Genomic DNA, 12,197 nt, shown 5'->3' with positions numbered 1-12,197 from the left:
AATGTAAACAATCGTTTCTTGCATACGCATCCCAAACTGCGTCACTGTAACTCATGCAAGCGGCTCCGTGCTCACGTGGACGTGTTGTATTTCGCACAACCGGTTGTTATTTTCAGAGCTTCGTGTACGCTTGTTATGGGTTTCCGTAATGTATAGAATTAGCTGCCTGAGAGCGCCTCATTACAGGCGGCGTTTATCGTCATGTTTTTTTCAGGACCACCATTCCTCGGAGTCGTACTCTCGCACGAAACCAACATGTTTCGTAAAATTGTCCAGGACGAGACTGCGGTCGTCAGTTATTTCTACCACTGCAACGTTCGAAGGCCCAGGTGAGCGCCTCATTTTTGTTTGTTTGCTGCCGTGTCTTTGTTCGCTGTTTTGTCAGGGAGGTTTACTTCGCCCTTGCATGAGGCTAAACGGCTCGGTAATGGTGTGCCAATGACAGCACTCCGTGTACGGCCTTGGTCGTGTTCTCTCACGCTGACCTTAACGGGAGAGCGGTGTGTGATCGCTGTGTCGAGACCACCAATTTACCGGCAGCGCTGACAAAAAAAAAAAAAACGCTCAAGCTCACGGCCTTGTCAGAAGGGACCTTTGATCTGTAAGATCAACGGCACTTTCGCTTCTTCGCTTCGCACAAACGCGCGCACGTACGCTCGAAGACGTATGCATGCTGCTCACATACACAGGCAAAACAAACGTGCACACGCTTGTGCGCAACATACAGCCCTATTAGGTACAGCTCCTTGTTTAGCTTCCTTTGCGCATTTGTGCTTTCAGGTAAAGCTTGCTCGCCGCGTTGCCTCGGCTCAGTAAGGGCCACGCATTCGGTAAGCTTCTGCGCGATAAGGAGCTTTCCGATATTGTAGTACAGCGCCTGGGTTATTATAATCTTGGTTCCGCAGAGGCGAAATTATTTTTTTTTTTTTGCCCGTTCTTTCTCGGAGCACAAACAGTGGCCGAGTGGAACAACAACGCCATTACCGACTGTACGGAACTTATTAGGAAGCCCTGTCTCGGTCGTAGATCCCAGCCTTTCTCGAAACTTTTTTTCAGTCCGTGTGCCGCCTTGCAACGTAAGGCCAGTTTATTACTGGTATGATGGAAGCAAACAGTCTCCGAAAGCAAAAAAAAACATAGAAGAATGCCTGTATCTTTTAGTTGGAAGTAGCGGTAATAAAGCGTAAGTTGCGTAATAACTCCGTATTAGCAGCTCAATGAAAAGAGATCGAACGCCTTGTCGTGGCGGTGAAAGAATACGCGCCATCACCGTTCTGGTCATCCCCTTGTGATGCAAGCACGGAATATTTCTCCACCGGTCCCCATCATGCCGGCTGTGCATTATTTCGCCCATCGGCGTAGCTTCATTCTGTCGTTGGGCTAAAGTTCTGAAGAAAAAAAGTTTCGTAAAAGTACTGCCTTCCATTACACCCGCCAAGTCCTTGCTTTTACAGTAAACAACGGTTAGCTTTCGCGTATCACAGGAACTAGAGACCACGTTGTTGCTTAGGCACGTAAAACATTCTTGGATCAATCGATCAATCAATCCTCTTGTATTGTCCGTGTTGTGTTCACTTGCTAGAGGTGGCCGTAACATCCGTTGGATCGCGAATTCCGCAGGGCAGAGGCTTCCTTAAGAAAATAACGGGCAGCATTCAGTCGACGAGAGAGCATCGAGGCTTTCCGGCCAATTAATGTTGATAGCATTCTATCAAGCAATCCTAGGGATGTGCACAGATCATTGCGCACGCCGGCGAGGCTGATACCTTGAGGGACAGGGGGTGAGTAAACCTTGCAAACCGGCTCAAGAACAAGCGGTCCATAAAGCTGCGACCCCAGCTCCGCGGAGTCGCGGACAGTGAGCACCGTCGTGGACGCGGGTCCTTCTAATGACCGCGGGTCGTTTCTCAAGGAACAAGGCCAAGAAGTCTCGCGGCCGCTCCGAAACCGGACTCACGCGCACGTATTCCGCAATGCGCTCGCAAAAATGCACGCAAGGTGACGAGACTGGCGCTTTCGCTGACCCCAAGGCCCTCGCGCGCGCGTCCTTTCCGGCGATGCACTCCTCGTGACGCTGCCGCCTCGATTGCATAGGGACACTGCGTCGACGGACTTTCCGCGTGGCGTGTAGGAACAGCGACTATAGTCGTCTAAATGTCGCTTTTCCGATGGCGCGCGCGTTTTCGAGCACCAACAGCGGTATTTATTTGCCGCTATGCATGCGTTGCTTCAGAGGTTGCCGAAGACTACCTGGCAGTTCGCCGCTTCGCGCAAGTGAGCGGGAGAACTTTTAGATGAGCAAGGGTACTACAGTCGGAGAAAACAGTGTCTGGTCCACGTGTTTAGTAAACAAATCCCACAGCTCTATTATTAGCCGGCGGCTTGAAACCTCTTTGTCGAGTTGAAAACCAATAGTCAATTTTCATCTCAAGTATGGTCTCCAGCCGGCAGCTAATAATAGAGCTATCGGCTTCGCTTACGGAGTGTATGGTAGAGACTTTCCTGTCTGTACATACTTCGTTGCGATTGTTGCGCATGCAGCGATTGAACTTGGGCAAAAAGAACCTTCTGGGCGTATGCAGCAGCAGATACAAAAAGGTTGGCAGTCCGCACGAGAGGCGTTCGTCGTCGCAAAGCGACCTTCTGCGCTGCCCCTCTCGGTTGAAAGTACTTTCGCTAACGAAGTGAGAAGTTCTTTTCGATAGCAAAAGTAATAGCCGAACATCGTGCTTGCCCACAACTGAGACATCATACGGCGGACGTCCTGTAACACTTACACTTCACTTCACCTCTGTCACGAAGGGGTGGAAAACAAGTAGACGGCCGTCTTTTGTGCTTTTAGTCAAGTCTCCGGAAAAAACGGGAGCTTGCGTGAGAGAACTTTTCCCAGAAAAAAAAATATTGTTGTGGTATAAGTGTTACTTATACTTGCCCTTGTGTTCTAATCCTGCCGATGCATTCACTTCTGTTCGCAGCGGCGAGGCCTCGGTGAAGGCGCTGATGCACAGGTTTCCATGGGTAAAGCACCCGATGGGCACCAGGCTAGTGGCGCTCCCTCAAGAAATGGGGCTCACCTTCATCTACGGCGCACACAGCTTCATGGGCCGAAGGCCTGCGCTCGCCATCCGTGAAGCCAGGACTGAGTCCTACGTCGAAGTTCACGTGAGTTGGCCCCATGTGCTGTTTTCTAGCGCCTTCTCCACCACCATTTCACTTCAGGAGCGCTTAATTAATCAAAGCGTCGCTATGTTTTTCGTTGTATAAAAACATATAGGCATGTTGTGTGTTCACATTTGCAGGAATATGTGTGAGAAGTATGGAAGACATCGTTTACAGCACGTTTGAGAGCCAATTTATAGCATTCACAGTAGTAGATCCCACAGAGCGAGGGGATGTTGGGTAACAATGCACTTGGTATGAACTGTCACCCATGTTTAGCCTCAGGTGCACACTACGTCTTCCACTCACCTCTTTTTTTTTTCGAGAACCTCCTGTTAGTTTCTATCTCGCGACTGTAATACTTAATTATAAACCCTTCATCACCTTAGTTTTTAAGCCTTCAATTCATCCATTCAAACCCGTCTGTTAACATTTTCTGAACAGGTGCTAGAAGACTGTGGCCACAATCTGCACTACGAGAAGCCCGAAGAGTTCTGCGACGTGGTCAACAGGGCCTGTGAACTTGTCGACGTGAGGCTACACTAAAAGGCTGACTAACTGAAACAAGCCGTCCAGAAATTGCGTCTTTGTGGTGCTAGCCGCTCAAACTTTGAAAAAAAAAACAATTAGTGATATTCTATGCAACATTCTATGCAAGTGGTGCCGTAAGTTATGAAACTCTTATTCGCACATGAAAACAAAGAAATATTTCACTATTTGGAAGTCACTTTTGGGGGTTCTTGTCTGTGCAATTACTTCGTGACTTCCCTCGTTGCTCGGGTTGCCAGTTTTCGGGATACGCCTTTTCATAACTACCAACGCAAAGAGGACGGCACTGTCGATGTGTTCTCCTGCCGGTAAAAAAAAAAAAAAGTTAGAGAAGCTAATTAAAACTAAAGCAATGCAATATCGGCAGTTGTACTTCCCACGAAGTTGCAACTGCCAGTGTATATATTTAGTACTTTTATGTACACTGTTTTCGAAAGTCAAGCCATGCACTCGATTTTTCAAAGTGACGTTGTTCAAGACCGCATTTCCTAGCTACAACATCCGATAAAATTTATTCCTGCGAATTGCTCTCGCTGATCACGCCCTGTGCGAGATACTAAGAGCGTTCTTCGATCGTGTTTCTGCACATTAACAACTTTTTCACGTCTGTTCATTTTTCTTTTGGTAGTTTATTAAATACCCCCGCTAACCGCTTCAGAAGGTTCGCCAACAATCCGCATTCCTAGTAGAATACTTAGACTTGGTTCCCATAAAGACTATTTGAGAGGGCGCGTCATTAGCATTATATTAAGGCTTAGGCAACACCCTATCGAGCTGTATACTTTTTTTGGTTACTGCGATCGCGATGTCGGGACGTATCTGCTGCATATGTGCGAATATCGACTCTGCGAAAGTTGTGTTGCCGGCGGGGCGCTTCTCATTGTCAGGGGCGGGGATTAATGTACCCATCTTGGGATCGTGTCACGAAACAGCGAGCGCTTTGAAAATCTTCACGACTGGTTCGTTAATCCGGAATATGCGTTGGTTCACTAAAACTAAAACTTTGCGTATGGCTTTCGTTCTCACTGTGCCTTTTTCTCATCTCTTGTGTACGAAACTTTCTGTCTCAATGTGTTTGTCTAATATCCTTTTGGTGTACTATTCCTTTGGTGTACTGTTACCAAAGCACTATGTGCTTTGTGAGTGCGTTAAACGACCTTGCGTTTTTCGAGGTTTTGAAGCACCTCGGATAGCTCTTAAAAACGTCGGATGGAATGTTGAATCGCCCGTGATCGTGTACAAAAGCAAACATTTCTTCATTTTTATTATTGTCATTGTCATGAAATAATGCATTTGCTCACCTCGTTGCTCGTTAGGAGTGCATATTAGAATGACTATTAAAATTTGTGTGATCATTTTGTTGTCGATAAATGTTAGCTTTGTGTTTTGCCTTTTGTTCTAGTTTCGTTAACTATAGTAGGATACAACTTAAAGAAAGCAGTAGTTTGGTAACACTGTGCCACGTCCGCGACGTCTTGTATTACTCCGCTAGCCAATCGCAAAAGTAAACGAAATTAGCTTTTTAGTGTTTCACTTTATTAATAAAAATTGTACAGCTAAAATTCTATGCCGTGGTCCTGACTGTGGGTGGAACACACTTAAGTTGTATCCGACTAAGCACAAGCATGAATTGAGTATTTAAAGAAACTTTCCTTCACTCGTGTACAAATGTAAATACCGCGATTGCGACACAGGAAGCTGTGATGTTACGCGTTTGTTTTTCTTGAGCGATCTGTGACAATAAAATCTTCTCTTGAAGTGACCACAGCAAGCTTGCCTCTTCTGTTTTTAACCGTGAGCATATTCCCATAACTTTTACTAGCTGTAGCGTTTTGTTATAACTAGAGATCGGATTTTAGGCAAATGCCTATTTTTTCAACGCTTCGTAGGCGCACCATTTTTACATATGAGCATGAATTAGCTGTTGACAATATGCAGTGATGGGAATGCTGCGCCAATTGCGCCAATCTGCGCCATTTCGATAAAGCTGCTACATGCTGCTCCAAAAAGGGGCCTTTTTGCAAAATTGCGCCAAAGCTGCGCCAAAACGAGCCGTCGCCAACGTCAGGTACTGCCCTGTGAGGGAACTATGCTTGCGACTGTTGTCCGCCATTGAAGTCTGAGAGTAGCCGGTAAAATCCAATACGATCCAGTTCTCAGTCTTCGTCTAGAGTGATCCGCATGGTGCTCCGTCTACTTCGTCTCTGATGGGAGAGTGTGACTGAGTGAGGGTGTCGTGAACGCGTCACGCTTTCCACCGCGTCCGAGCTCCGAGCGTTTCCGGTGGGCCGGCACCGGAGGCGAGTAGTTGGTGGAGTGGGCCGTGGCTAGGCCTTGGCGCGTCGGTGCGCGCTCTTGCACTTTCCCGCCGCTCGTTCGCCTCGACTGCGTGGTTTCAGCGGTTTCAGCGGCGTCGTGGCGGCGTCACGATGGCGCTCTCGAAACTGAAAGGTAAGCTTTTTCTCGTTTTTTGCGCCTTTTAGTTTATTCAAATGAGTCTTTCTGGACATAAGAGCTGATGAGTCAGTGTGGCGGGGTTCAAATTTAGAAACTGAACATGACTTAACAGTAGCAAATTGAGCGAATGGCGGTGGATGCACGTTGCAGAACCGCGGTAGTTTGAGCCTGCAAGAGAGGGTGCTGTTAATTCCCGGTTTGTTTACTTTTTATGAAAGAGTACTTGTAGTTTTGTGGCGTTCGTCTTACGCTAGTATCAGCTTCGAAAGCCCTGGAGCACGTGGCGTGCTGGGCAGCCGTGTAACGTCGCTCAGTAATTTCATATTGCCATCCGCAGTTCTACGAATTCCGTGGTTGAAATAAAGCTACAGTGACGTCCGGGCTGCCCATAACAATCTTGCGGCACGAAATGCATAAAACTCGCCGGCGACTGGGCCATTCACGCGCTCCTTTATTCACTCGGCATGCGAGGTCGCTTGGTAGTTTCGGATTGTCCGGCTGCGGAGCCTACGGAATGCGTTTTCCTGACATCACTTGGCTGATTGAAAGACGTCCTTAAAGCGGTGCCTTTGCAGCTTGAGCTGAAAGTGTTATATGGATATGAGCACTGAACTCATGCTAAGGAGTTTTATGTAGCGGCTTCTGAAATAAAGTGTATACCGCGGACGTATATGACGCCGTACATTTCTCACGGAGTTGGTGGGCCTTCTGGCCTTCGTGCTCGTGTTGCTGCCGTAATTAAAAAAACTTCCGAGGCGAAAATGAAAGAAAGTTCCACGGAACGCGGTATTTTGCAGCCTTCCGGCTATACGATGAAGCAACAAGCGTCTTCTGGCGCGCCCGCTACGTTCGTACGATTTTGGCGCTGCGCTGACGGCCCTGTCTGTTGTCGAAGCTTGGCAGGCTTCGCGAATTTACGGCGGAAGCTTTCAAAAAGTAAGGGGAAACAAGGTCGTTTTTCAGGGCAGCAATTAACGGGCGGGTAAGGGATACGTGGGAGAAAGCCTCCACCCTTCCTCGGCGGTCGAGGACTGCATGATAGCGCGATCGCGCGCTCAAAGCAGGTGCGCTCTTTGTCGGCGAAAGTGGTACTGCTTTTATAATTACACGTGTCCGGTTTTTAGAATGGAGCTTGCTCTCCCAAACATCTAGACAGAAGCCTTCAATACTTTGCAATTAGTGAGCTGCAAATTTTTGGCACTTTGCTTATTCTGGATTTATAACAAACTGCTCTTTTGTTTTTACGTGTTCAAATTAACGTTTATCCAAATTAACGTTTATTCATCAAATTAGTGCAGGAAAGATTGCCGGTATGTGCAGCTCAGGTGCTCTGAAAGCCCTGAAAAAGCTACTTTTGCAGCTATTAGTGCAACAGCTACAACCTAAGGACGCTGCAGTGAAGGGCTCTGGAAATTTCGACCACCTAGGTATCTTTAACGTGCACTGACATCGCACGGCCCTCTGGAATTTTGCCTCCATTGAAATTTTGTTAAAGTTAATTTTTAATATTCAGTTCTGTATCGAGGAACGTGTTTCTATAACTTGTACTGCCACGTTTGAATGAAGTGTATAATTGTTAACCATGACTGTTGTGGGAAAAGAACCGTAGTGTTTCCTGGGTCTTTATTTTTTTTTTTAGAATATGTTTAAGCACTCTACAATTATTCTCTAATTTACAGGATCATATTGCTTGCATAACAGCTTTTTATTTCATCAAACTAACATTATTATTTATCGTTTGCAGGACGCAACAGCAAATTTAACTCTGGCATATTGAAAGATGTCGACTGCAATGGAGATTGCTTCGAGGTGTGGTGCAGACCAGGAAAAAGGGAAGAAAATGCTTATTGCATTATTTGTAACCAGACAATCAACTGCTCACAGCATGGTGTCACAGCAGTGAAACGGCATTCACAGAGTAAAAAGCACTTGGAGCTGACCAGCAAGCTTCGGGGCCCTGACGGGAGGCTGAAGAGGCCAGCTGCTGTTCAAGCATCGTTGGATTTTTCATCGACAGGCACGATGACCCATGCAGACCGTGTCACAGCTAGCGAAGCACTTTTTGTTTTGGCATTGACGATAAAAGGTCTCCCATACTCATGGGCGGATACGGCTACACCCCTTCATCGCTTGATGTTTCCCGACTCAAAGGTGGCTAAAGACTTCTCCTGTAGTAGGAAAAAAGTGTCTTACGTTGTGTCAGATGGGCTTGGGCCTTATTTCAAGGGACTTGTGCATGAGGAACTGAATCGTCCTGGTGTGTTTTACAGTATCAGTGTAGATGAAACACCACTGCCAGAACAGCGGTGCCAGCAGTTTGATGTTCTCGTGCGCTACTTTTCTGGTGCTGAAAAAGGAGTAGTGGTCGAGCACCTGCAGTCGTTTCGTTTGGGGAGGGCAACGGCTGATATCCTTTTGAAATGTGTAAATGAAGCCACTGAAAATATTCCTCGAGCAGGGTTTTTTTCATTTTTCAGTGATGGTCCAAATGTAATGAAGTGTTTAAAGAAAAAATTGACCCAGGAAAACGGCCCCTTAATGGAAATCGGAGAGTGCTCGCTGCACAAGGTGCACAACGCGTTTTCATGTGCTCTTGATTCATTTGGTAGTGAAGTTGAAACTGTAGTCAGTGACGTGTATTACTTTTTCAAGACATCTTCGGTGCAAAGTGCCCAGCTCCAAGAAAAACAAGAGGCTCTTGGATTGCCTGAAACTGTGTTTTTGCGTCATGTCAACTGTCGCTGGTTGTCTCTTGTACCAGCCGTGGAAAGACTAGTCGAGCAGTTTTCTGCCCTAAAGAGCATCCTAGACTCCCAGAAACCAGTGCGTGCTGCAGGTAGCATGAGGGCGAGACTAAACAGAAACCTGAATGACAAAAGTTTCTACGCAAAGGCTCTGTTTGTGAAGAATGCAGGTGACCTAGTTGTGGGATTTCTGACGCTGTTTCAAAAGAGTGAACCTTTGCTGCATGTTCTTTATGATGAAATGGTGATGATGTTGAAGAAAATTTTGGGCAGATTTCTGAGGCCTCAGGTGTTCATGTTGAAACAGGGACATGAGCTCGCTTCCATTGATGTCGAAAGTTCGCAGAATTGGAAGGAAAGCATAGTAGTTGGGGCAGATACTGAGGAAGCTATGAAATCTTGGTCTGCTTCAGAGAAAGCTGAATTTCGACTAGGAGCTAGGTCATTTTACATAGCGTGCTCAAAGTACGTTCTGACAAGGCTTCCTCTTCAGAATTTGACACTTCAGCACCTCAGGTGCTTGCACCCAAACACCCACTCCCAGGAGTCTTCAGCAGAATCGTTCAGATATCTTGCAAAATGTGCGCCTCAAGTGATACAACCTAGCCAAGTTTCATCTCTCCTTGATGAGGTGACACTCTTAAGCTCTGAAGCGCTGAATGTGGGCACTGATGGGCCACTTGACAAATACTGGCATAATATATTTATCATCAAGGGCGCTCAAGGTGAGAGAAAATATCCGCTTTTGACTAAGCTTGTCAAGGCCCTTCTTTCGCTTCCGCATGGGAACGCTGATGTTGAGCGAGGCTTCAGCCAGAATACAAGGGTTTTGAATGAGAGGTCGAACCTTTGTCTGGCAAGCGTGAATGGTATTCGCCAGATTATGTCATTTGCCAGAAGGTACAACAGTGACCCATGCCAGCTTTCAATTTGTCCAAATGTCATTAGGGCCGTTCGAGGCGCATCGAAACGGTATGCAGAGCGCATTGCCTGCGAACAAGAGAAGTCGAAAAGGCCACGTGCAGGTGCGGATCCAGTGCTAGCAAGTGCCAGCTTGTCTAAAGCACAAGCGAAACAGAAGGTAGATGAAGCGCAGCACATGTTCAGAAATGCTGAATTGCTGATTGAGCGGGGCATGAAGCTGAAGAACTTCAGTGACATTGCGAGTGGCCAGGCAATATTGAGCCAAGCTAGGGAAAAAATGAATGATAGTGTCTCTCATCTGGCTGCCTTTAATAAGGGCTCAAAGAAAGGAACATAGGCCTGTCCATCTGATATCAGTATTTTTAAAGCACATGCCTAATTCCCTTTCATTTCTCTTGATTCTTGTGCGAAGGGTTGTCATACATGCTTACTGCAATCCAAGATGGTCAGTTCCTTTTTTTCTCGAAAGCAGGTTTAGTTCAGTGGCTGCTCCTGTTTACACTCATAATTTATTTTAATATTTTGAGTACTTCGGTCTCAGTTCTTTGTTGCTGGTGAAGACAATGTTTCTTTGTCTTGCGGTACAATTACCATGGTAATGATTACCAGTGCTAGTCAATATACACTTTGTGTGTTTCTGTATTGCATTGCATTGATGTATGCTGTTACAAATAAACTATAAATTTGTCTTCTAAGCTTTTTTTTTCGGAAATGCCGGCTCTTGCTACAAAACAAGTGACGCTTGCTACAAAGCGAATATTTTCCTGCTACAAGGCCTGCTACAAAATGGTTTTGGCCATTCCCATCACTGCAATATGTTTAATACTTTTTTTATAGTGCCTATAAATGCCTATTTTGGGTGTCAGTGCCTTTAAATGCCTATTTCCGACGTCGGTGCCTAAAAATGCCCTATTTTACAGAAAAGGGGCCTGAAATACGCTGTGGTTTTGCTTTCAGATTCTGTTTGCTTTCGAATCCATTTCGGTTCTGAGTAGAACACACACATGGCAACATTAGATGACCTCGTCAGTTGGCTGTGGTGAATACACCTACGCCGGCTGTGTACACAATACCAACCACCTCAGCCGAAAATATCGCAGCAACCTTTTTCCTATTTTCTGCCATTTTATCGTGGCAGCTTGTTGACTTTGGCTGTTAAAGTGGAAGTTGACCAGATGGCACCACATTTCGGAAAGTATACGGAGTAAGTTATAGGTTCGTCCAAATAATTCTCATTGGTTCCAATTGAAACCAACTGTAAAATGTTCCATAAACCTGCTGGAAACAGTTTACCAGATTAAAATTTTCACCTGGGTAACCTGCCTTATTTTCGTTCCTTGTGCCCCAGCCGCATGCCATCTTCATCAAATGGCATTTGGCGGCAATCTTGGTGGAGCAGGCCACACTAGACAGCTGGAAGTCGTGCGTGCATACGAAAACGCATTCGTACACTCAGACCATAGAGCAAATGACTCAAACAAAAAAATGGCTTCTAATGTTCGTACCTTGCTTAAGGTCCGAAATAATTCCTGCTGTGTTTTTGTTTTATTTTACGGTAGATATTGGGCGCTGAAGTTCGGAACTGCGTGCACTTTTGAGAAAGTTTATAGTGCCTATTTTTCTCCGTTAGGTGCCTACAATGCAATTTTAGCCGCCTATTTATGGCGAATAAAACATGTTTTTTAGTGCCTAAAAATCCGGCCTCTAGTTATAACGAATGTAAAAACAGTCTGGTAGTATGGCAGTACACAGCGAATGCAACATTACTTACTGCCACACTGTTAATACCATATATATGCGGATAAGGGTTGCATTCGTGTAAGGGGCACTTCCCCGAACCCGATTGGCAGCCTATAATCTTAAAAAAAGAAACTGCTGAAATCAACTGCTCTGCACGGGCGCTCGCGTTCCCCGAGATGCTGCCAAATGATGACGGCTGCCTGCTTCTATCATTTTCGAGCAAGCAATTCTGTGTAGCCGAGTGCTATCTGTGAGGGTCTTAAAGTTTCGCCCGCGCAGTTAGACATCATTTTCATTTGAGCTGCATCTTGAGCCGCCACATCTTCTTGAGCATCTTGAGTCTGCCACAGGTGAGTTTCCGATGGGGAATGGACGCTTAACCACGTACGATGCAGCTTTTAAGCTTAGAGTTGTCGCATACGCCGAACTATAAGGAAAGCGGCCGGCCGGCCTCAACTTCGGTGTCGACAAGAGCATGCACCGGTATAGTGTAGCCAAAGACAAACCTTGCCGCAATAAAGAAAAGCGGAAAGGCATTCCGGAGAGTGAAGTGTATGTACTAGGCTCAAGGTACAGATAGAGCTGTGCGCCAGGTTTAACTTCAAATTGTAATGGACAAAGTAG

General features: G+C 46.2%; 1 protein-coding gene across 6 annotated transcripts in view; it reads left to right on the top strand.

The window, feature by feature from the left end:
* Window positions 1-10,522, top strand: part of LOC149351609 ((Lyso)-N-acylphosphatidylethanolamine lipase-like) — a 38,829-nt gene extending 28,307 nt beyond the window's left edge. For all 6 annotated transcript variants that reach the window (XM_089580937.1, XM_089580936.1, XM_089580934.1 and 3 more), the window contains 3 exons: window positions 215-329; window positions 2,976-3,162; window positions 3,604-10,522. In XM_089580937.1, the coding sequence (XP_089437063.1) occupies window positions 215-329; window positions 2,976-3,162; window positions 3,604-3,705 (404 nt within the window). In that variant the 3' untranslated portion in view covers window positions 3,706-10,522. The remainder of the gene's footprint in view (window positions 1-214; window positions 330-2,975; window positions 3,163-3,603) is intronic.
* Window positions 10,523-12,197: the final 1,675 nt, after the last annotated feature.

This window comes from Amblyomma mixtum, chromosome 3, assembly GCF_055824585.1.
Source record: "Amblyomma mixtum isolate Tamu chromosome 3, ASM5582458v1, whole genome shotgun sequence".
NCBI lineage: Eukaryota > Metazoa > Arthropoda > Arachnida > Ixodida > Ixodidae > Amblyomma > Amblyomma mixtum.
This window is presented reverse-complemented; position numbering and strand designations above follow the sequence as displayed.